The sequence below is a fragment of the Pyrus communis genome, chromosome 11 (assembly GCF_041283825.1).
Source record: "Pyrus communis isolate YQ-2024b chromosome 11, ASM4128382v1, whole genome shotgun sequence".
Classification (NCBI taxonomy): domain Eukaryota; kingdom Viridiplantae; phylum Streptophyta; class Magnoliopsida; order Rosales; family Rosaceae; genus Pyrus; species Pyrus communis.
Window position 1 is genome coordinate 6,872,640 of NC_142575.1, and position 24,979 is coordinate 6,897,618.

Genomic DNA, 24,979 nt, shown 5'->3' on the forward strand with positions numbered 1-24,979 from the left:
CAGAGTAAACATTAGGTGGACAACTCTTTGATTATGTCATTAGACAACTACAAAAGCTTACTTTCCATAAGCTTGTAACTTACAAATTCCAAACTACATGTATCATTTGTGTGTCCTCAGCTTTCATTCCACGTTTATGATTGAAACATTAATGAAATCCAAAAAAACAAAAATGTGACGCTCGCTCTCTCTCTCTCTGTGGCTTTCTTATAACACAAAAATATCCCTAATTAAAGCATGCCACACACCAACACATTGCTATTATAGAAGTATTTTTCTTAGTGGCAAGTATTATTATACTCTCATTTGGCCAAGAGGATATGAAATTGGTTGAGTATACTCAGACATATGAAATCCAATCTTTCACTTTACAAATAAGTAATAACATATGGGTAAATTAGCTCTGAAGAAACGGAAAGAAATAGAAAGCTTTAGAACACAAATATAACTGAGGTGCTGAAATATGGAGCTGAGGAAATGTTTTCTTCTTACTTTGCGGGAAGAAAAATGCAGCTCTGAATTTGGACCCATTTTCTTAACCCGTGCTTCCTATAACCCATAACTACCAGCACCAATTAAATTACAGTCTCTCAAATCAGAAAACATCAAGAACTCCTTTGTACACAGACCCAAAACTACCAGCACCAATTAAATTACAGTCTCTCAAATCAGAAAACATCAATAACTCCTTTGTACACAGACCCAAAACTACCAGCACCAATTAAATTAGCCTCTAAGAACCCATCGTAGCTTTGAATAGAGTAGCATATGACACTTGCAAAATAGTGTTCCCCAAAGTGCTCAATGAAATTTCTTTCCTTTTCTTCCTTGACGAACAAAGAAAGAAATAAGAGAGCACCGTGGCTATTGCTAGAAGAGTAAGCCCAAATACTAAAGGGAGTATTTGTTTCAATTATTGAGTTGGATGAAAATCATCTTGAGGGCAGCATTCCTTCAAGCCTAGGGGACTGCCATTGGTTGCAATTGTTGTCTCTTTCTTATAACCTCCTAAATGGCACAATACCAAACAAGTTTTTAAACTCTCCTCCTTATCAATTTCTTTGGACTTGTCTAATAACCTCTTCACAGGTTCCCTTCCCCCGGAGGTTGGGAATTTCCATAGTCTAAGTGAACTGGAACTTTCCGTTAACATGTTATCTGGAGAACTCCCGAGTAGCCTTGGTGGTTATGAGAGTTTAGAAGTCCTGCATTTGCAAGGAAACTTCTTCAACGGGTCCATTCCTTTGTCAATCAGTTCAGTGAGAGGGATTCAAGATCTAGACCTTTCTCGCAATAATTTTTCAAGGGAAATTCCTCATTTTTTAGAAGGCTTTAGAATCCTGAATAATCTAAACTTATCATTCAATCAATTTTGGGGAGTGGTACCAACTGGAGGCGTTTTCAAAAATGCAAGTGTTATACCAGTTGTTGGCAACACTAATCTGTGCAGCCCTGTTGCTAATTTAAATCTTCCCAAGTGCAAGTCTAAAGAGACCAAGAAACGAAGATTGTCTCGTAGCTTGAAACTAATATTCCCTTTAGTATTTGGGCTTACTCTTCTAGGAATAGCCATGTTGTTCTCCTATTTCTTTCTTTGTTCGTCAAGGAAGAAAAGGAAAGAAATTTCATTGAGCACTTTGGGGAACACTATTTTGCAAGTGTCATATGATGCTCTACTCAAAGCTACTGACAGGTTCTCAGAGGCTAATTTAATTGGTGTTGGTAGTTTTGGGTCTATGTACAAAGGAGTTCTTGATGATGATGATAAAGCTCAACTTGTTTCCGCAAAGGTGTTTAACTTGTTACGCCATAGATCTTCGAGGAGTTTCATAACCGAATGTGAAGCTTTGAGAAATATTAGGCACCAAAATCTCGTCAAGATTATAACCGTGTGTTCAAGTGTTGATTTTCATGGTAATGATTTCAAGGCCCTAGTTTATGAGTTCATGGACAACGGGAGCTTAAAGGAGTGGCTGCATCCACCTACTGGAACTGAAGAGTTAAGAGATCATGTACCCAAGAAGTTAAGTCTTGTTCAGAGGCTAGAAATTGACATTGGTGTTGCTTGTGCACTGGATTATCTTCATAATCATTGTGAAATGCCAGTAGTTCATTGTGATCTCAAGCCAAGCAACGTTCTCTTGGACAATGAACTGACTAGCCATGTTTCTGACTTTGGATTAGCAAGGTTTCTCTCACAAGTAACGAGTAATGTTTCAACAATTCAGAATCAGACAAGTTTCGTTGGAATAAGAGGAACGGTTGGTTATGCAACTCCAGGTATATATATGTTAGATATAAGGTTCATTATGAACTATTTATACACAAATGTGATGTTTGAATTGTAGAGTATGGCATGGGGAGTGAGGTGTCAAGGAATGGTGATGTCTACAACTTTGGCATTCTCTTGTTAGAGATGTTTACAGGGAACAGACCCACTGACAACATGTTTGGTGATAGCTTCAACCTTCATAATTTTGTCAAGATGGCTCTCCCCGGGCGAGTTACTGAGATTGCAGATGCACCACTTCTTCAAGGAGGCACGAATGAGAATCCTAATCAATGCAGTGCAAGAATTCATAAAGTTGAGGTGTGCTTGAGTTCAATATTTAGAATTGGAATTGCTTGTTTTGCTGAATCCGCAACAGATCGACTAAAGAATATCAATGATACTGCATCTGAATTTCATTCCATTAGGAATATTTTTCTTGGATAGAAACTCTTTTTTATGTGCTTTTGTGATAGAGAAATTTCGTGTACTGCCTATAAAGTCCAACTTTTATGTTACCACAGTAGATGTGGAAGTTTGCAATGTAAATAATTACCAATGAGGTTCATTGTGTGAAGAGTGTATTACTACTTCTTGTACTTGGTATTTTTGTGTAATATTCACATCGATTAAAGTCTAGCTCGTGCCACGAAATTGTTAAATATTCACATTGACAGATTCCAAATTTTTGAAAGATTCGAAACCTCAAGACCCTCAACATTCAATAAAATCATCTTAGAGGCTATAAAGATGGCGAGTTGAGTTTCCTATCAGACTTGACCACCATCAGTGTAAGGTGTTTTCGAAATTAATGATCCTTTTAGTATTCGGACTTGATCTACTTGCAAGTGTCATTTGCTACTTTCTCAAAAACCACTGATCGGTTTTCTTCAGTTAATTTGACTGGTGTTGGCAGTTTCAAGTTTGTATACAAAAGGGTTCTTTATACTGACAATAGAGCTCAGCTTAAACTTGTAGCTATGAAGGTGTTTAGCATGTTACGTCACGGAGCATCAATGAGTTTCATAGCCGAATACGAAGCTTTGAGAAATATCAAGCATCAAAATCACGTCAAGGTCATATCTACATGTTTTCTCGATGATGATTTCAAGGCTCTAGTTTATGCATTAATGCACCAAAGGAGTTTAGAGGAGTGGTTGCACCACCTCCTGTAATTGAAGAGGTAAGAGATCAATACACCCAAGAATTAATATCTATTTCAAAGACTAGATTTTGTTATTGGTGTTGCTATTGTGCATTGGATTATTTTCATAACCATAGCAAAACACCGATAGTTTATTGTGATCTAAAGCCAAGCAATGTTCTTTTAAACACCAAGGTGACTGGATATGTTTATTGAATGTGGACTAATCTCATACTGTTACTTATTTAAACTCCTCCATATAAGTGAAGGGGAATTGGTTCAAGTTGGTTGTATGGTTACTAGGGTTTGCAAATGGCCATTTTTCGCAGAATTTTAGCCTCATTTTTAAAGCCCATGGGCTATGACAAATCGAGATTGTCTAGCATTGTTGCTATCAATATTCGCCATGGGCATTCTGATTCAAATCCAATAGTTTTAGCAGTCGTTCTACCAATCTTGACAATAAAAGAGTTTCTATTAAACCCACAAAAATGAAAATTCTTAGCTATTCATTAATGGATCTGAATTCAGATTTATTACAATCGATAGAGATTTTTTTTTGGGCAATCAATAGGATACTAACAAATATGTTTGTAAAACAAAAATAGGTCACGATAATGGGACTTATAGTCGCATAACAAACCTTTTAAATTATTGACCTATCTTTAACATACTCAAATTATTATTGTCCTCCAATTGATAGTATTTAATGAATTACATCATAAATTGTTCTCAAAATATTAATTACCAAAGCAAATAAGCTTGATTGAGTTATAAATTTATTGTGAGCCAGATGGTATGGTTAGGAGAAAAATCAATTTGGTTCATAATTTTCATGTCTTCCAAGTAAACAAGAAGCTATATAAGGGAAGTTCCAAAGGATACGGTGGTGTAAGTTGGTCCATGAATTGTTTCGTCCATTTTGCTTGCATGCATGCGGTGGGTGACTGACTCCCAAATAATTCTCATTACCAAGCAAATTAAATACCATCAATTAAGAGCTTAAAAACTCTTTAATTATTACCTCCCTATTTTGCTTTTGCAATTAGGAAGCTTTCTCCTTTTGTGTACAATATTATAGGAATATTTGTGTTCTCCACACTCAAATGATGGTGATGTTCACTGCCTTATTTATCACCATTATATGAGTTTAATATCTTGGATAGACACAAATCTCAAAATTTAAACTCATCAAACGGTAATAAATAAGATGGTAAGCATTACCACCACTTGAGAGTGATGACTAAAAATCATCCCAATAATATAAGAAGTAGTTAAGTTAGTTGGTGTGGTAGTTGGTCTTTAACAAGCTTCTTACAGAAAAGAAGAATCTGGGTGCTTTGGCCGTTTTGCAGAAGAAAAAGAAAGAAAGGGGCATTTGATGTTTGGACAGACATAGTGATGGTGCTAGCTGCACTTGCTTCTTGGTGTTTTTTAAAAGAAAAAGGCTAATCTGCACCCTTTGGATATTATGATGCCAATTTGCTTGGTTGAGAAACTTGTCGCTTTTCTAATGGAGATTGCGTAAAGGTGCAAGTGGTGTTTTTTAAAAGAAAAAAGAGAGAGAGAGAGAAAAGGCTAATTTGCACCCCTTGGATATTATGATGCCAATTTTCTTGGTTGAGAAACTTGTGGCTTTTCTAATGGAGATTGCGTAAAGGTGCAAACAATTTGTTAGTGGTTGTGCAAAATAGGTTTCATATTCATACTATTAAAACTTTTCTCTCCGTGTGAGAGTTCCTTCTCTTTTCTTAAGAGTCTTTTCCATCATCTGTGTGTGAGTGATTTCCCCACTGTTTAACATTGTTGCCGACGGCCCTCACTGTGGCGGGGGTCGACAGAAAGCTTTCCATTTCACTGTCTGTTTCTTAGTTTTTCAGTTTTTCTCCCCAGTTATTCCTGATTCAATCCATATGTCTCTGCCCAAAGCTTGTATTCCCCACTACTTTCAATTTGATCTGTAGTCAGATTTCAACGCAAATTTTTGCGGTCTTTTGAGAGGGTGTGTAGAGCTCCAGTGGACTCCTCGGCTCAGGTGTTTACAACGCCACCTCCCTTTCTTTGTCTGCCTTTGATGGCACTGTCGTTCAGGGTGTTCCCTCAGACTTCTTCCACTTTCTGGCTGAGATAGGGGCAATCGGGGCAATCGGGACAGCTTTCGTGGCTGGGTTCTATGAAGTTGCTCGATTGGATTTGGCATTGGCTGGCAGATTGGTTCTGGGTTGATCGAAAAAACTTTGAAGGCGGTGGATGCTAGGGTTAAGAAACGTCTTTTGTTTTGTCTCTAGTGTTGGGCTCTTTTGTTAAGCTTTGTGGGGCATGTTGGGAGGTCCATTGTGTGTCTGATACTTTTTGTTTGTGGGTCTCTCTTTGTAATCTAGCGTTTGAAATAAAATTGGCTGTTTTCTTCAGAAAGGTTTTCCAAAAAAAAAAAAAAAAAAAAAAAAAAAGTTTCATGTTCGGGAAAATTATGGTCCCTACGTTCAACCAAATGATAAGGTTTTTTGTGAGATAATGCATGCCAACTTGAGCATTATAGTGTTCATGAATTTTTTTTTTTTTTGTCGAAAGGTAGAAATTATTGAATTCGAATAGAAACATTAACATCTGATGTCTAAGTGTTAAACAACCACTCTCGCTCGAGAGAGTCCCAAGTATGGGAGCCCCCCATACGAGATACAAACAAAAGCCACATGATTTTGTTTGCGTCTATACTTATATTTACTCCGTAAAAATAGATTAGGTCGGTTGGTAAAGACATTGTATTTGTCGCGTTCTTACATTCAAGTTTAAATTCTTCTCTTGTAAATTATAGCTTACAATATCGTCTTACCAAACCTAAAGATACCTATTTTTAGTGGGATATATTTTGCTTAAATATGTATGTTTGCAAGATTAAATGAAAACATCCTAAACGTATGGGGTTTAATTGAATTCTAACCACCACACCACCCTCATATAATTAGGGCAAGAAGCAAATTTAGGAGGGCTCCCTTCAATCATTTTGTACCCCTGCATTTTATTGTGAATCAATGAAGCTCCCAGTAAATCAACTGCATGGGCACGTAGGTAGCCCCAAAAATATCCTTAAGTACAACCATAACAAAAGCTTTATGACGGATCGCTCTAAAATTGAAACCTCAATCTTAAAATTAACCAGTCCATCGTTCCTAAAATTGTTTGGACAATACTACATTTATTCAAGTGTATTTTACAGATTTTGTTCCAAAAATCTCCGCCTAGGCGTTAGGCGGCTGGTCACCGTCTCGATTAATGCCTAAACGTTTGAAAATTAAGAAAAGGCGCCTATACCTGGTGAGGCACCCGTCTAGACCGCTTAGGCACCCGCCTAGCCCGCCCACACCCGCCTAGGCACCCACCTATATTGCGACTCACTTAGAAGAAAATAGATAACTTTTATTTTGCATTTATTTTTTTTCAATAAATTGTAAGAGACTTGTTGGATACTTAAATAAATACACAGTATCTGCTTGTTTCTCATGTTTTCATAATGTTTCAATACTTCATAATATATATATATATATCATTCTATTTTGTAGTTTTTGATTAAATTACATATATTTTAAGTATAAACTAAAGCTTATTTACATGAAATCTAGGCCCCAGCTCGCCGCCTGACTAGCGCCTAACATCTTTTAGAACCTTACTTGAACGAGATTTGTTGCTAGAATTTAGTAGCTCAAAATTGTCTGACAATATAACATTATTTCAGACAAAACTTAAACGGTATAAATGATAAGTTTTTTTTTTTCTCTAAAAAAAAGAAGGATAACTGGTGGCAAGCTCTGGTTATTCACCCCTTCTAGGGACTAGGAAAACTCACAAATTTCAGTCTCGCCCTGGCCATAAGTCTGCTTCCACACCAGCAGCGGGTTTTGAACCCAAGACCTTCAGCTTCTAGTTTTAAGGAAATCTCATAATCCGTCATTTACCATTGGCCATCAGCTCGTTGTTATATAAATTTAAAGTTCGAAATAAAGACACTATGCAACAATTGTCGGCCCTTGAGCTTGTTGGCAATTGGTGGTGTCGGGCCTGACTTCAAGTAATAGAAGACTGGGCCCACCACATGCATCGAAGTGAGCCAAACAACTCCAATTTGGGCACGCCACAGCCGTTGGATTTCCAACGGTTTGTTGATCTGAACCGTTAGATTTTCAATGGTAAAAGAAAATTGGAAAAACGATGATGATGTGCCACATAGAGCTTTGTGGCGCATCTGATTTCAAAAAATTGAAAATTTCAACGGCTAGAATTAATTCAGTGGTAAAAAAAATCTAAAAATCTTATAACGTTCACACTTGAACTAAAATCAGAGCGAATATTACCAACAGATAATGGTACGTGGCGCGATAAAAGTGGCTGAAAATCTTATCAAAAATCTAAACTGATAATGACATGTGAAGAATAAGGCCAAGGAAATATTGAAAAAATAAAAATATATTTATGAAGAGTAATTGCACTTAGCCTTGCCATTTCTTTTCAAACGGATAAACTTGAACATGTACAATTACTGTCTTACCCTTGTCCTCCTCAAAGCTAAAACGAGTGAACTTGCTCAGGTACACTAAAGCATAATAGCAAATCTACCATTGCATCCATCTCTTTCCTTTTTCACACTTTCTATGTCTCATTTTGATTTCTGAAAAAGCAGCCCTGCTTCACTGGCAGCCTTGTCTACCTCCTCTTCCTCTAGTCAAACTGCCTTACAGTTCCATGTTCCTCAGTCCCCGTCCACTTATTCCAAAGTGCAAGACTTTGTTCCACAAAAAAATCAGTCAATTATTCTAGTAAGCTTTTGCAACTCCACTGTTGTTTTTCTGGAAAAGATGATTCCTTTTTTCTAATTCATTAAGTATGGGACCATTGAAATTTGATCTAACGACTAAAGTTATTATAACTTTTAAAATGAATTTCTGTTTGTAACCGTTGAATCAAATTTCAATAGTCCGAATTTCCAAACTTGATGGATTAAAATGAAGGAAACCGAAGATAACTTCTTTTCCTTTTTCTGCATCAAGGTGAACCCTCACGTCAGTACACATGCAACTTAACCCTACTCCACATATATATCCAAATAATAATAATAATATCGGAAGGAATATTGATTATTTACAATATAAATGGTTATATATATTTTCTTCATTTATTTTTGAGGTCACATTCACGGGCCACAAAAGCCTCAAAATTCGACAAACAAGACGATGTATGAAGGATTTATTTTAGATTAAGATCACATAGAAGAAGATCGCAGATAAGGATACGAGATGTATATGCGTGCAAGACTATATATTTTGTGGGGGGCATATTTTACTTGTTCCCTTTGCCAAGTTTCTTCTCTGATCTGCTTGTCCTCCTACCCACATGAATATATGGGTATATATGTTTATCTTTCTTGTTATCTTCTCCAAATGGAGTGCTACTCTGTATTCATATGGGACGTTACATGTGATAGTGTTCCTTTGAAACTCCTTTGAAACAAGTGGAAGATATTCAACAAAAAATTAAACCACATCCCATTCCCATTTGGTTATTACAATATTTATTTTTTAAGTGAATTTTTTTAATATATAATAGGGATTTCGATATACTGTAACAAAAATAAAATAAGAGTAAAAATAAAATAAGTTATCGTTGTTTATCTCTTACTTGATATTTAAGCCCGCAAGTTTTAGGTAATAAATTATATGAGCGATATATGGTGATAACCTATCTCATTTTTACTAGTTCAACCCAATTCCCTTTATGAAACTCCTATATATCATGAGGTCAATCTTGATGTAATTCTCCTTCAATGTAGGCCATGCAATTGCATTAATTTGTCTCAACAAATAGCAGTCTACAAGTATGACTGGATTTCTTCACTTCCAATTAAGCACACAATCAAAGCTAAACTGGAGACGGAATTGTCCATATCACCAAGCCAGTTCCACCATAATTGTCTATACAAACCATGTGGGACAGCACCATCAGCTTAAAATTGTGTTGGAACGAGGAGAATAACTTATTACATGGCATGAATATGCGGTCACATGACGTCCCATGTTAAGAAAATAAGGATATATAGACACAAATTTAGACATGTCTTTATTTCATTAGCACGGGATGTAATCGTTGTAACAACATGTTTCCAATTTTACGGTTTTTATAATTTTAATAAGTGAATTTATGAAAATACCCTTCAAGGCAAATGTGTTGACTTTGTTTGACCACCTTGTCATGTTAAGTAAGATTTATTTTCTTGGCGTCTCCTCGTAGTATTCGTCACTATGAACATGTAGGTGCAAACACGGAATTGTAATGAAGATTTTATGAGGTTTTGAAGGTTGATGATATTTTGGTAAACTAATAATAAATTGGACATGTGATATTTTTGTCTAAACATTGGATGAGTGCCACGTGGGCACCCAAAAATTCTGGAACTCTCTCTTTCCTCCCTTTTCTCTTCCATTCTCTCTTTGTCTCGAGAGTTCTCTCACTCTCTCTCGGCTCTCCCTTTCTTCCCATGAAACAAACCACCACCACCACCAAAATTTTGGCTTGTTGAACATCAAAACCACCATTATTTGCATGTCCTCACCACCATAAACTCCGTTGTGATTTTTGTTTCATTGAAAACGAACTCGAAACACGAGTTTGAAGAACAAGGTTTTGGGCCGAGATTTCTAGGCGTGATTCAGACAATTTTCAGCCATCTTTTGAACTTAAAACATGTATAAATCGATTCATGTCTTCGATTAGATAAATTTTCATGTTTGGATCGTGTGATTTGGTGGAAAAATGAGAAAGTTATAACGATCGTTCGTGACGCCCCGATATTTGTGCTAGGGAGTTGTAGCGCGGACTCCAGGTGAGTGGGCATTTGCTTTCTATATAGATAGATATATATATATATATATATATATATATATATATATAGATAGATATATATATATAGATATATATATATATATATATTGTGGTTTCCAGAATATTTTTTAAAAATGATTTATGCTTTAAATGCCATGTCAAAAATGAGTTGCATTTTAAGTATTGCATTATTATAAATCGTGAATTATATCGTTTGATGCTGCAGAGGCTCAGGTAAGCTTCAGGTGAGTATATTGTGATGGTATTGGTTGCATTGCACATTGTTATGCATTGATGCATTTAGAGCTCATCATTGCTGCACCTCGGTGTTAATGCTCTCGCCCGAGGCCAGGGCACAGTTCTTCACGTGATGTTCACCTCCCGCACCACATGCTCACCTTGGATCCAAGTTTGGTGCCAGCCTTGTTGTACAGACCACAATAGGTGGTTCCGACTCGTAGGTGACACACGATTATTCGCACAGCCTTCACATGATCATAGCACTTGAGCGTATATATATTTACATCCAGCCCTGTCATTCAGACCACAAGCTAGCATATATTGATCAGCTATAGGTCCAATCGTACAGGTCACGTTAGGTGACTCCGACTGGCATGTTATTTTATATTGATTTCACACCTGGCTTACATCTTTTAGTGCTGAAACATTATGACATGGCATACTTCAGTTTCACTAGCCTTGTGCATAATTGGTTTTCCATACATATGTAGTATTATTTTCTGGAAACTATACGGGTTTTACAGCGAAGGGTTATAATGTTTTCAAAAGGTTTTTATTAAAACTTTATTTTTAGGCCCACTCACCCTTGTTTTTCGCCCTTCCAGGTTTAGTAGCAGTGATTGCGTATCAACAAGGATTATTGGCAAAACTTGGTATAGACGATTACCATCGATGACATAATTCTCACCCTATTTTACTGTATTGTACTTATGCTCTGTTATCACGTGTGAATTGGGTTCATTCCCGCTCACAGCGCACTCTTGTATTTAGACACTTTTAGGTTTACATTTATTTACATTTTCCACATCACTACACTTTATGGTTTCGTCACCTTCCAGATGTCAGCTAACACATCTGAATTCGAAGTCCTAGTAAACATTATGGGTCGAAGTGTGTCAATCGTAGCGGTGTATCAAAGGCTTCAAAATTAAAGAGTAAAAAAATATGTACCAATGAATTAGATCTGTAATATGTGCAAACGGATTGGAATATTGAGTTGCAACAAGGAGGACATGATAGAATACTATTTTTCTTTGGCCAAACTATATTTATACCCTTGTGGTTCTTCAGATGTTTCGCTTAAGAGGGATAACTAGTTTCAGTATTTGCAATTGAAGTCGTGTAATTTGCGGAAGCTTTCAATTAAGGACAATTCATTATATCATGAAATGAGATTTGATGTTTTGATCACAAGATAAAATAACATATGGAATGGCAAATTGACCATTAATTAATTTGGAGCGTGGTAATTAGTACATAAATACTACTTTGGAAGGGCATAACAGACTATTCTTAGTTGAAATCGTAAACCTACTATAAGTCTACAAGGCCTCAAGTGTCAAAGTAAACACTACGGTCTTATTTGGCAACTCGGACTGTACTGATTATTTCAATCAGATAAGATAAATAATCATCGGATAATACTGACTAAATTAGTCAGATATTTGATGTAATATCGGACTAATGATCGTATAATTTATACTGTGTTTGGTTTAACATCGGATAAAACAATTGATGATTCAAGAAAATAGGGGGAAAAAAACCAAATTTTTACTAGTATAGTGAATTTCATCCTTGGATCTGCTCTCCAGACTTTCCTGCAGCCAACCTAGCACACGAACCCAGTATGCATGATATTATGAATTCACCAAAAAGCCAAGAAGTTGGAAAAATCTCCTAACCCATTTCTTCAACTTGGTTTGACTTTGCAACATACCCAACTCAGGGCGCACAAGCAAAAAAATAACATACAGATCAATTTTTATTTTATTTTTAGATCTGAAAACTGAAAACCCTAAAATTTTAATTAAAACACAAATTTGCAATCAATTGAAAAAAAAAATTGGAAGAAAAATAGGAGGAGGAGGGCAGAGCTGTGAGAGAAGAGGAAGAAAAATTGCAGGAGGGCGGAACAGAGAAGGAGGAGGAGGAGAAGAACCTGGGAAAAATTGCAAGAAATATTGCAGGAGGGCGGAACAAAGAAGAGGAGGAGGAGAAGTTGCAAGAGGGCGAAACAAAGAAGGAGGAAGAGTAGGAAAATCTAGGAAATATTGCAGGAAAATTGAAAGAAATATTGTAGAAGAGCGGAACAGAGAAGGAGGAGAAGCTGCAGGAGGACAGAACAGAGAAGGAGAAGGAGAAGAAGGAGGAGGAGAAGTTGCAAGCGATGCGAGATGGAGAGAGCAAACGATTCGGGACGAAGGTGATGAGGACGGAGAGAGCGAGAGAGGCGTGCTTTCTACCCGACTAAATATTACCGTGGTTTTGAGCGGTATTACTAAGCGGGTATCAGTCGGATATAAGAGGTGGGAGCCAAATTATTTAATCCGGTGACTATTTAGTACATAGGAGCACCAAACACAACTTTGTATTATTAATCATATCCAATGTGTTACACGGTGTACCAAACAAGGCTTACAAGTCCTTAAGTTAAAGAGATGTGAAACTACAAGGACTACAATTTAATTCGGCCCTTTTCTTTTCTCATTTTTGAATTTAAAGGTTACTATTTTTATTTTATTTATTTTTATCAAAGGTTACTATTTTTATGGGGTGACAATAAAATATATATTTCGTTTTATAAAAAATGATGATGGAATTTTTTTTTTCCATAAGTGAAACTTTAAAAATAAATTAGAAATGATTTTATAACAATTTAATGTTTTGTTTTGAAAAATAGTACATGTGTTTAATATTTTAGGGTTCGTTTTGAAAGTGCTTTTAAAATAGATAAAAGTTTTTGGTGAATATGATTTTGAAACTAATTCTTAATAAAAATGCAAAAATATCTTATAAAAGTACTTGAAGTACTTTTAGAACCCAAAAACATTTCTCCTAAAGCACTTTTAATCATTTTAAAAACTTTTCCAAACTGGCTCTTAGCTTCATTATCTAACAATATTATATATACTAACTGAACTACCTAACAAGAGAACTTTTGAGAATTTTTTTTAACAAACCATTTTATTTACGATTTGGAGGACCCAAATTCAAAATATAAACGATGACAATTTAAGCAAGCAAGTGAATAAATTAATCAAGTATGACAGCCTCAGGTAAAGAACAAAAGGAACTGCTCGGTTGTTATGCTTGGTCTATTATAAAGCCAAATCGAAACGTTCCACCAATATAGGTCAAACTCCTTTAATTTGTTTACTTTTTAGAATTTGGCTGCAATACTTATATATATTCGGTATAATTATTATTTTGACAATTAGATACGTTGATACTTATTGAGCGACACTTTACATTCTCGCAAATTTTATTAAATACGGCAACACTCATTGAGTAACGTGAAACATGTGCGACTATTGAGTCATCATGTTTGTTTAAAATATTATTTACAATATTAAGAATAACTATATAGTTTCAGAGATACGCACATGTATATGTATAGATTAATAATCGTACGGTAGTCCAAACATTTAGTTTTGTGTTGAATATCCATAAAGAAAAAACTATTTCAAACTAATTTATGCTTCCCAATCTTTTTAATTTTCTTCCCACCAAACAAACAAGTTAAACAAGATGAGAAGAGATTAATTAACTAGAAATCCAAATTTCTAAACCCACTAAAAACCCTCGAGTCAAACAACAACGAACTTTCTTTCACTAAATATGGTCGATTGTATAAATCTTAGACTGCCACTACGCATGGGTTTTGTGTAAAGTTTTTCCTTAACTCTAAGTACTTTTTGTCATTTTTAAAAGTCTTTTTCCAAGTCTTCATAGGTCTTTCTCTACCAATTTTGCCATGAACATCTGTCTCATAATGGTATTTTTTAAATCGGAACATCTATAGTTATAGGTCTTCATTTCACATGTCCAACCACCTTAACCGATTTTCTCTCATTTTATCTTCAATTGCTGCCACTCGTACTTTATCTAGAATATCCTCGTTCTTAACCGTGTCTTTTTTTCATGTGCCCATATATCCAACAAAGTATTTTCATCTTCGCTACACTCATTTTCTTCACGTGTTAATGCTTAATAGCCCAACATTCCGTGTCGTAAAGCATTGCTGACCTTATTGCAGTCTTATAAAAAATTTCCCTTGAGCTTTAGTAACATACGAAGGTCGTACAACACACCCGATGCACTCTTCTATTTCATCTATCCAGCTTGTAGATTATGGTTGAGATCTCCATCATTCTCCTTTCTTTTGTAAAATAGATTAAAAATAACTAAAGCGTTCACTCTTCGATACTTTCTGATCTCCAATCATTATCCTATCTCATTTGAAACCACATTTTCATTAAATTTGCATTTCGTATACTCTGTATTGAACTACTTAAATAAGTAATGACCTTTAAATTCCCACTAAAAACCCTCGAAACAAATGCAAAATTCCAGATTGACGTTCACATGGACGGTAGACATGGGCTATATTGTTAACTTGGTGAGCTATAAATGAAGCAATAATGATGAAGGATCACATGGTTGCGAGTGCATCGCACGCTCTAATCAGAGATCATCATGAATCCAATGTCAGGCTGGTCCCGCACACATCAAATCTCTGACCCCCACCACCTACGTGGGAAAGAGTTATTGATCCACGTGTAAGGTCTTGTGACTCTTTGTCCAAAATAGAATCAAGAGTGAGGTGGGAAGCACATGGGGCGCTAAATTCGTGGACGCGACGCATGACTTGGCGGTTCAAGGAATTTTTTTATATTCTTTTACATTATTTTACAAAAAAAAAGAATTTTAATTGAAACGTCCTAATGATTAAGGAAGTTTGTCTCCACAATTTTGGTAGTAGACAAGTGAGAATGTATCAATTAAAAAGGTAAAATCTCGATCACAAAATTCACACTAAAACATTTGGCTTTTGCTAGAAATTAAGCGACATGTTATTTCTAATTTGTTTCATTAAGACTATAATTTTATATGCTTCATAGCTAAGTTCTAAAATGATAATTTGGTATCAAGTTCTATAATGGTTTATGAGATTAACATAATTCTTCATTTTGATTTATGAAATTTGAAATCGATAAAAATGATCATGAGTTTATTAATCATTAATCATTTTGACTATTCTGTAAAAAAATATTTGTTAAATAACGACAAAAATGATAAAAATATTTTCAATTTAATAAATAATGGGCTAGAATGATTTGACAAAATTGAGGGTATATTTTTTTTCTTCATTTTATCCTTATTTAAGGAGGTTTTCATAGAATGATCAAAATGTTTAATGATGGACAAACTCAAAGTTCAGTCTCAAACCAAGTGAAGAGTTATATCAATCTCAAAAATTATTTTGATTAAAAAACCTTTAATTAGTTAAGAATATTTACTGTAAACTTCAAATCTTATGTTCACCTTCATTTTGTAAAGAATTGAATATGTGTAGCATTTATACATTGAGATTTTTTTTTTTGGGAAAATTAGAATCCCTTGCATTTTTCTAATACTCTTTAGATTAAACATTGATTCTATTTTGAAATTTGATCAGGACGTCTAAACAATAGCCATGTCAGCATTTTTATATTTATTACATGTAATTATTGTGTTTTTTAATTTAAAATGTTAATTATTAAATTCCATATATATCCTTTTAGATTGATATATTTTTGTACGTGGCCTTTTTTTTAGGAAGCCAATTTCTTCTCCCACGTTTGTGCCATATGGTTTCTTCTTCCACGTTAGAATTCTATGATCCTCATTTTTGACTTTTGAATGGACTTATCCATTTCAATTAGTGGCTGTTTTCACTATTTTATATTGATATCATGTGAGATTATTAGACGTATTCTCTATTTTCGGAGGCTTGAGCCTGATACGTTCAGATAATATATATAAACATACCGAATACGTACCAAGAAGATATATAAAGTAACGTACCAAATATGTTTTTTTTAATAAATATAAACGTACCAAAATAATATATAAATGCACCAAATACATACAAAAAAGAAATATGAACATACCAGATAAGTACCAAGAAGATATATGAAGTAACATACCATATATGTACCAAGGAGAAATATATGTTTAATCAAGAGGAAATATATGTACCAAATATGCTTTTTTTAAATAAATATAAACGTACCAAATGCATACAAAAAAGAAAACAAACATAATGTACCAAGAAGATATATTAAGTAACGTATCAAATATGTACCAAGAAGAAATCTACGTTTCATGTGTAATTTGAAAGACTTTTTATTATAATTGAATACTACAATATTTATCTACAAGATTTTAGGAGTTTTGAGATATTATCTAAGAAAATTAAAAGGTATATTAAACATAATGGCAAGTCGCATTCATGGGTATTTTGAAAGACTTTTTATTGGCATTAAATTCTATAATATTTATCTACAAGATTTTAGGAGTTTTGATGTATTATCTAGGAATTAAAAGGTATATTTATCTAATGGCAAGTTGGGTAATTTAAATTATAAAAAAAACTACTTCTAATCCATGTGGCACCTAAATTGTAGGAAAATATTTAATCAAAACTCTAAAAAGCATAAATGTTTAATCTCAAAATTTTAAAACCTAGGCATCTATATCAAAACTCTCCCTTTTTTATTGGTAAACATTTATACATTGAGATTTAAACGATAATAAATAGTGCAGACTCAACACTACTATAACAAATCACAACTCATTATAACAACTACAACTACTCTAAAACCTGTTCTGGTGTGACTGATGTCCAAGAGCAATCAATAAGCATGTATTATAGCTTTCACCTCTCCCTAATATCGCGTTTATAAGAAAAACCATCATTTTTTGCTTTAGCTAATATAAGGTGTGGATTCGTGATATTATTTTTTTACGGTGGATTCGTGATATTATTTTTTACATTTGACACACGTTTTTTATGTGGTCTACTCTGTAATGTATTTTAATGATCTGACTCGTCTATCTTTTAGAACATCATTCATATATCATTTTACAAAAAATTAGACAAATCCAAAACTATTAAAACATTTATTTGTAATGAAGAGAATAGTTCTACCAAGAAACCCTTTATCCAACGGTCATATGAGTTTCAGATTTGGATGATCTTTGGTGATATTTGGTAAACATGATATTTGAGGGAAGATCTAAAATATAAACGGCTCAGATCATTAAAATTCATTATGGAGTGGGATCTACAAAAATATATATCAAAAGTCATGTAAAAAAAATAGTGCCATGTATCCTCCCATATATATATATATATGTATATATTTGTACTGTACTAATATTTTACTTTGATAATCAGTTATACCGATTGGTGAATTTCTAGGTGAGTTTCCTGGACAAAGATTGTCTGTCCCCCGTACCTTCCTGTTTGTGTGGTCACGGTTAAGTCACGTCAATATTTTATATTACTATTCATTTTTGTCTTATTATCTCTATAAAAAAATACAATATAAAATATTGACGTGGCTTAACCGTGACCACACAAAACAGAAGGGCAATGAAAGTGGGAGGGCAGACAATCTTTGTCCAAGTTTCCTTTGTACCTTTCAGTGCTTTCACTGATGGATTCTCCTTTTTCTGGATGGCCATGTTAAAAGCTAAAACACTGTACTGCATCTGCATTGTTGGATCATTGTAAATGTAAGGGAGTCCAAATGTAAGCTTCCCACCAAAATTTGGCCCCCAACAGATTCGAATTTTCTTGCAAAGTCCCCCATAAAATCCACCCTTCCCCTTCTTTTGATGTCAATAGTTCGAAGGTTCCTATTGTTTTCATGATTTATAAAGCAAAGGAGGGAAAATGATAAAGGGTAAGGTTAATCATAATCATTATCAACATTCACCGTCCTTGTTTCTAATATATATAGCATGGGTATCCAATGTAGTATTAATTTGCATAGCATGTAGTACTGTGAGAAAAATGACATGTACTACAACAACAACAAGAACACAAGAAGTACTAAGTTTTATTCCACTACTTGGGTTGGCTGTATAAATTATAAAATGTCACTAGGCCGGTTTTGTGACAAGTTTTTCGTTAGCCTCATGTACTCTATATCTATTCTTACAATTTCTTTCCAAGTGTTCCTACGTTTTCCTCTACCTCTTTTGAACTAAGTTTGTGGCTTATAATCACATCTTTTAACTGGAACATTTGTAGGTACAATCACCTGCAAACTATGTAATAAGTTAAAGTATTCTCTATTTGTGAGGTTTTGGAACCTAAAGTGTTGATTATGGATACATATAATTACTGACAAACCGTATATATCAAGTAAATTGAGATGCTTGTAAGTATTTTGTGTTTATGAGATTTCAAACCCTATACGTTGAATTATAGATACATATAATCACATGCAAACCACATATGTCAAAGTAATTTAAGATGCTAGTAAGTATTCGAACCTAATACATCTTAACTTGTCACAAATAATCCCGCAGTGGGCCATAAGCGTAGCTAGGTTGCATGCAACTAAAGAAACTAATAAACTAAAGTGGGACAAAAGGTGACAGGGAAAATACATGCATGCATGTAATTATGTAAAATAATAGGTTGGCCGAAGCCAAAGTAATGGAGTTTGGTCTACGACTCTACAAAAATTGGACCCCTGTCTGTTATACAACCGCTTGCTTGCTGGGGTTGTGGCTCGAGAATGAGAGGCCTAATTATGTTATTTTATAATTGCCTTTTTGATATGTGCTGCATGCCATTGTGTTTGTGATTGTGATTGTGATTGTGCTTCTGCCCCCACTCACAGACTCACAGTGAAACCCAGCCGCGCTATAATGGACCGAAAATTACGGGATTAAGTGGGTCCTACAGCCCACGCTGTTGCCCTCTCAGTCACAATCTCCGTTCTAAGTTATTTTCTGTGCATTCCAAATATGAATGACTTACGCAGAACAAATTCATCGTTATTTTGGAGCTAAATTTTTTTCGGATTTAAGGGATTTGAGTCCAATGATCAAATGATTCGAGTCATTGAAATTTGATCCAATTGCTACAATTATTATAACTTTTAGAGAGCTCCTTGTTTATAGCTGTTTGTTCAAATTTTAATGGTCCGGATCATTTGATGAGTAGGCTCAGTTCCTTTGGGTCAGAAGGGGATCCGGTTCTCTCTATTTTAACAATTTTCAATTTGTAATACAATATTATATGTTTTTTCTTTTTTTGTTGCAAATGGCGTGGTCTCCAATATAATGTAATAGAAAATAAAATGTCTAGAAGTGAAACATATCAACTTTGTTGTCTACTCATATTATAATACGTAAGATTGGTAAGACTATGTAACATTATCCAATAATATAGTCTAGAAGTGAGACATACCAGTCTTGTAGTCTATTCATATTATAATAGATGAATTGTTAACAATGTGACAATCCAAGGTCTTGGTCTTCATCATTTCTCTAAGAATTCTTCTTATCTGTATTTAAAATTAAGAAATTTAAGAAAAATCACAAAACAAAATTGCAAATTTTGATTTTGATTATTATTTTATTGTTGGTTGAGTTTGTGCTATGTGCAATCGAAAAGAAACAGAAGTGGGAATATAGGGTAGTGGTTCGATGACAAGATCTGAGAGATACATGTTGACATCGATGCGGTATCGATCCGTAGAAGGCGAACCATTCGAGAACGAGATCTGAGATCTCGAACTTCGACTCACAACGAGCTGGTTCTGGACCCTATAATGGTTCTTAGAGGAGGATGACGATCGTAAACTCTCCGTCAGCAAAGACGACCCGAGTGACGAGACCCGGTCGCCTATTTGGATCAGCTTGCTTCTGGCCTTGGCTGGCACTAGAATCTTGAAACAGGCCTTCCAGAATAGGGTTTTCCGGGTCATGTCGTTTCTCAGACTTGGGTCTTCTACCCTGGTGGAAGAGCCGTCACGAATTCGGAGAAGGAATCCTCGACGATCTGAATGGGGATAAGGGTTTCGGTGGCACATACGAAGTTGGATAGGGTTGACAATCGAAGGGAGATTGTCTTTTTCATTAATTTTAGATAATAGTCGGGAGATTAAAGTTTTAAATTAAATTTACAAATTAAATGATGTGTCACTTATAAGAAATAAGTATGTTAATTAATATTTAAATAATAATTCTATCATCAACAACTACATCATATTGTTTGAAAATTTTGATCTTTCTAACATTATCTTTAATTTTAATTATGTTCAGGCCACAACAAAATTCCTTAATTTATTATTTAATTAATTTCTTAATTCATGTGCCAAATTTTGTGGGCCAGAGCAATGATACAGCATCACTTAATTTAACTTTTGATAAAAAAAAAAAAACTAACATGAAAATGAAAGTAAAATTAAACTTAAGTTTGAAATTGACAAGAAATATAGTGAAGTAAAGTGGGGATTTTGAAAAAACTTAAGGGATTGGGCACACTCATATGCAATGGAATATGTAGCTAGTGGGGCTTGGATTGTATTTGCATAATTTTGTATCCCTCTCATGCCCCAGGAAATCTTTTGTTTGGTCCCCTAAAAGAATGTCCTCGAATCACAGCCGCTGATCACGCCTCAACTTCAGAATGACTCAAAGTTGCTCATCCATTGAGTCCATATCTAAAGACCTCTCAAGTCTGAAGCCAACCTCCATAAGTAGTCCACCACCCCTCCTTTAACTCCTCACCCTATCAGTACCTCACTGATTCTCTCTCTCTCTCTCTCTCTCTCTCTCTCTCTCTCTCTCTCTCTCTTCTGTTTGTTTCTAGGGAAAATTTAGAAGAAAAAGAATATGGGTGTGGTGAGTGTTTCTACTTGCATTGCTTCTCTAATCATCTCACTAATGTGGGTGGCTGAAGCAAGAATCCCAGGAGTTTACACTGGTGGTGCATGGCAAGGCGCTCATGCCACCTTCTACGGTGGCTCCGACGCCTCCGGAACCATGGGTACGTCACCAAAACCCTGCATTTCCCCTTCAAACTCTTCACCATTTGCCTCAACTTTTCATTTTTCTGAATGTACACAATAACGCCACATTCCTTTTAAAGCGGAGAAACTTACATGCATCAGGAATGTCATTGTGTCAATATCCTAATCATGCGCTGCATGCATTATGATTTTTACACGTAAAGTTGTATGATTGAGTTGAGATACTGTAGCAAAATCCAACAAAACCCATCAAAGATCTAAAACCAAGAACTTAATCAAGCTTAATTATCAATTAATTAACTAAAACACTTGAATTTTTCAGGTGGGGCTTGTGGATACGGAAATTTATACAGCCAAGGGTACGGAGTTAACACGGCGGCACTGAGCACAGAGCTGTTCAACAATGGCCTCAGCTGCGGAGCCTGCTTTGAGCTCAAGTGTGCAGACGACCCCAGCTGGTGCCACGCCGGAAGTCCATCTATTTTCATCACTGCCACTAACTTTTGCCCTCCCAATTTTGCCCAACCAAGCGACAATGGCGGATGGTGCAACCCTCCTAGGCCCCACTTCGACCTCGCCATGCCCATGTTCCTTAAGATTGCCGAGTACAGAGCTGGGATCGTCCCTATTTCCTACCGCAGGTTAGTAAAGCCCACATCTCTGTTTTTGTTCTCTGTTTTCCTTGCTCTATTTTTAGGTTTGGTTATTTAGTTTAACAATTTGAAAGAAATAATCTTGGATTTGGAAGTATTGGAACATTTTTTTTAACAAAATGAGTTACTATTTTTTTACGTCTACGTAAAATGAGATTCAATCGTGAGTTCAGAAAACTAATTGACCTAACTCACGTCGATTACCTGTTACTCTTGAAAAACAATAGTTGTAACTTTTTAGCTAAACGAAATGTGGTTCCCAAAATTTCTACTTGGACCACTTTTCTCTCCAATATAATTGTACTGGAATTGGTTGTGCGAGTGTTTCCTTTTTCCTTTTTTTTTATTCTGATTTAATTTCTTTTCATATGAAAATAAATTAGACTACTTTACTTTTTTTTTTAAAGCTTTTTGTGACCTTTCTCAATCTTGCGGGTCACACCTGTGGTACGAGTGAGTTGGATTCTGGTCTGAGTTTTAATTACTTTCGCAGAATGTATATGGTTTCTATCGACCAAAATTATGTGGTATTTCAGAGTATACAATATTTCGGACTTCTTAAATATCAAAAGTTCAAAAATTTGAAGTATGTAGCATCATAGAAAATCCAAACAATCTATTTACTGACCGTGTGGAAAGAGCTCACTTGAAATTGACTAATTGCCCCGAATTCTTGATATTTCTTATGGTAATTAATGGGTTAGTTAATTTCGGTTCTTTCAAAAGTTTGGATTTTGCCCAATTGGTCCCAAATGCTGAAAGCAAAATAAGAAGGGGGAGTAGGGAATATTTAACTCCCCAAAAACCTTAGTTTTAACATATGCCATTATGTCATCCTTTGGCCTCAGTTTTGGCCTTTTGTTATCCACTAGATGACCATTCGCGTTCTACATAAGGATAAAACTAGGTGTCCAAATTTAGTGAAATTTAGTGAAGTGTAAACTGTGATGCAAATGTCGGTTAGGTCCGTAAGTCAGTGTTGTGTGTCTGACTCCTTATTCAAGTTTGGGTCGAGTTTGATCCTCTATTCCCGGACTTATAGCTTAGGATACTTATAAAATTAACAAAAGAGAGCGGGCATGCTAAGGAAACTCTCTCAAAATGCGACTCTAGAGTTAATTCTTGTGTCAACATAAACAATCTGCCATCTTACAGTTTAATATTAATTTTCGTGCTAATATTATAAAATATTATAAAAAAAAAAATGAGATAACAAGGAGTCAACTAAAAATTTCCCTTTTAAAAGAATCTCTTCAGCATTTCTCGAGAATAGAGTTGCTAAATTTGACTTATAGTTCGCTAAACTTGCAATCAGCTACCAAACTTTGGCTTTTTTCCTTGGATTATGCTCTTTGGTCTATGGCAAGATCTGCACTGTACGTACGTTTTGACCAGTACATCATACGATCACACAGTACGAAGCGCATGTAGTTCACAGTTCCCTACGTACAAAATCAAAGACCATTCCAAAGCACAGTCCCCAAAATTCCGAGACTCGTCAATCAATGTGAAAAGACCAATTTAGTGTTCAATTTTGATTGGCTCATTTAATCATGCCCGCCGTAAAACACGGTCCGCGATCCACGTTAGCACAAACCAAGTCAAAATTCCGAACCTGCCCTCACGTTTTTTGACTTTTTTCCGCAGGGTGCCATGCCGGAAGCGCGGAGGGATCAGGTTCACAATCAACGGCTTCCGTTACTTCAACCTGGTTCTGATCAGCAACGTGGCGGGCGCAGGGGATATCGTGCGGGTGAGCGTGAAAGGCGCCAGGACCGACTGGATGAGCATGAGCCGCAACTGGGGTCAAAACTGGCAGTCGAACTCCGTTCTGGTGGGTCAGTCACTTTCCTTCAGGGTCACCGGCAGTGACCGGCGCACTTCCACCTCGTGGAACATCGTCCCCGCACACTGGCAGTTCGGTCAAACATTCACCGGAAAGAACTTCAGAGTCTGACGAACGACCATCCAAAAGTCAACATATTTATGATTTTCCCGCCATATTTATGTATTTCCAATTGTACCCTTTCTTGGCGCCATTTTAGTTGCTTTTACAAGATGCTGTTTTTGATGGGCCGTTGGAGAACGTGAAAGTGTTTCAGGTGCAAGTTTGACTTATTGATTGGTGGAATTTGCGACTTATGTGAGTGGGTATGATGAGTAGTGGGTGGGTATAACAATGTAACAAGTGTAAGGGTAATTTGGGAATTAAATTAAAAAGCCCTATGTGGGCAAATTGTAGGAGAGGTTGAGGCGGCCGCAGAGAATTGTAGCCCGCACCGTATTAATACTTTGCTAAAAGTAAAGTTGTAGTGTATATTCATATGATCATATATATATATATATATATATATGCATGAGAAGTGTATTTGTATTGACTTATTTTGTTAATTTTCTTTTTCAGTTGGAATTTTGCCTAATTCAACAAGCTTTACGTGATTGCGTTGATGATGGATAACCAAAAGCACTTGTAAGTTTTCGGGGTTAGCTCCAACGTCGAGGCGACTGAAAAAATGGATCAGAATTAGGATAGGCTAACGATTCATTTTCTTTAGTGTAATTGAAAAGGAAGAATTTATGGAGTTTTAACGAAAAATCCATAGTATTATTTACTTTAACGAAAAATCATATTTTTATACTTTATTTTGTTTTTATCGTTAAAACTGCATGCCAATGACATGCCAAGCCTCTTAAAATGTCGACCGTGGCATGCCAATGACATGCCAACCTCGCATCTTGGCACTCAAAAAACTCGCTGCTATCCTCGCCACTAGCCTCGCTTCCTGTCGACAGCAAGCGAGGCTAGCGCCCGCTCTGACATGTCAAATTGCACAGCAAGCATGTCGAAAATCTTCAAACAATGTCAAGTCCCATTTTTATTGATAATTTCCACGCACAACCCCGACCCCATAGTTAGTATATGATTTTTAGAAGGTCCTCCAACTTACGGATTCGAAAAATCTTGCACGGATTTTTTTTTACG

General features: G+C 35.6%; 2 protein-coding genes across 2 annotated transcripts; both read left to right on the forward strand.

The window, feature by feature from the left end:
- Positions 1 to 1,151: 1,151 nt before the first annotated feature.
- On the forward strand, positions 1,152 to 2,931 carry LOC137743121 (putative LRR receptor-like serine/threonine-protein kinase At3g47570). The gene is made up of 2 exons (XM_088679854.1): positions 1,152 to 2,280; positions 2,349 to 2,931. The coding sequence occupies exons 1-2, from the start codon at positions 1,152 to 1,154 to the stop codon at positions 2,714 to 2,716; spliced, it is 1,497 nt and encodes a 498-aa protein (XP_088535980.1). The 3' UTR covers positions 2,717 to 2,931.
- Positions 2,932 to 20,997: 18,066 nt separating this feature from the next.
- LOC137742214 (expansin-A6) lies at positions 20,998 to 24,378 on the forward strand. The gene is made up of 3 exons (XM_068482009.2): positions 20,998 to 21,360; positions 21,666 to 21,984; positions 23,644 to 24,378. The coding sequence occupies exons 1-3, from the start codon at positions 21,207 to 21,209 to the stop codon at positions 23,951 to 23,953; spliced, it is 783 nt and encodes a 260-aa protein (XP_068338110.2). The 5' UTR covers positions 20,998 to 21,206; the 3' UTR covers positions 23,954 to 24,378.
- The last annotated feature ends 601 nt before the right edge of the window (positions 24,379 to 24,979 follow it).

What these genes read in the sequence shown, in the direction of transcription:
- LOC137742214 (XM_068482009.2), top strand. Translation starts at nt 21,207, where the DNA reads ATGGGTGTGGTGAGTGTTTCTACTTGCATTGCTTCTCTAATCATCTCA. An exon ending in CGACGCCTCCGGAACCATGG is followed by an intron (nt 21,361 to 21,665) that starts GTACGTCACCAA and finishes TGAATTTTTCAG; the next exon opens with GTGGGGCTTGTGGATACGGA. An exon ending in GTCCCTATTTCCTACCGCAG is followed by an intron (nt 21,985 to 23,643) that starts GTTAGTAAAGCC and finishes TTTTTTCCGCAG; the next exon opens with GGTGCCATGCCGGAAGCGCG.
- LOC137743121 (XM_088679854.1), top strand. Translation starts at nt 1,152, where the DNA reads ATGTTATCTGGAGAACTCCCGAGTAGCCTTGGTGGTTATGAGAGTTTA. An exon ending in GGTTGGTTATGCAACTCCAG is followed by an intron (nt 2,281 to 2,348) that starts GTATATATATGT and finishes TTTGAATTGTAG; the next exon opens with AGTATGGCATGGGGAGTGAG.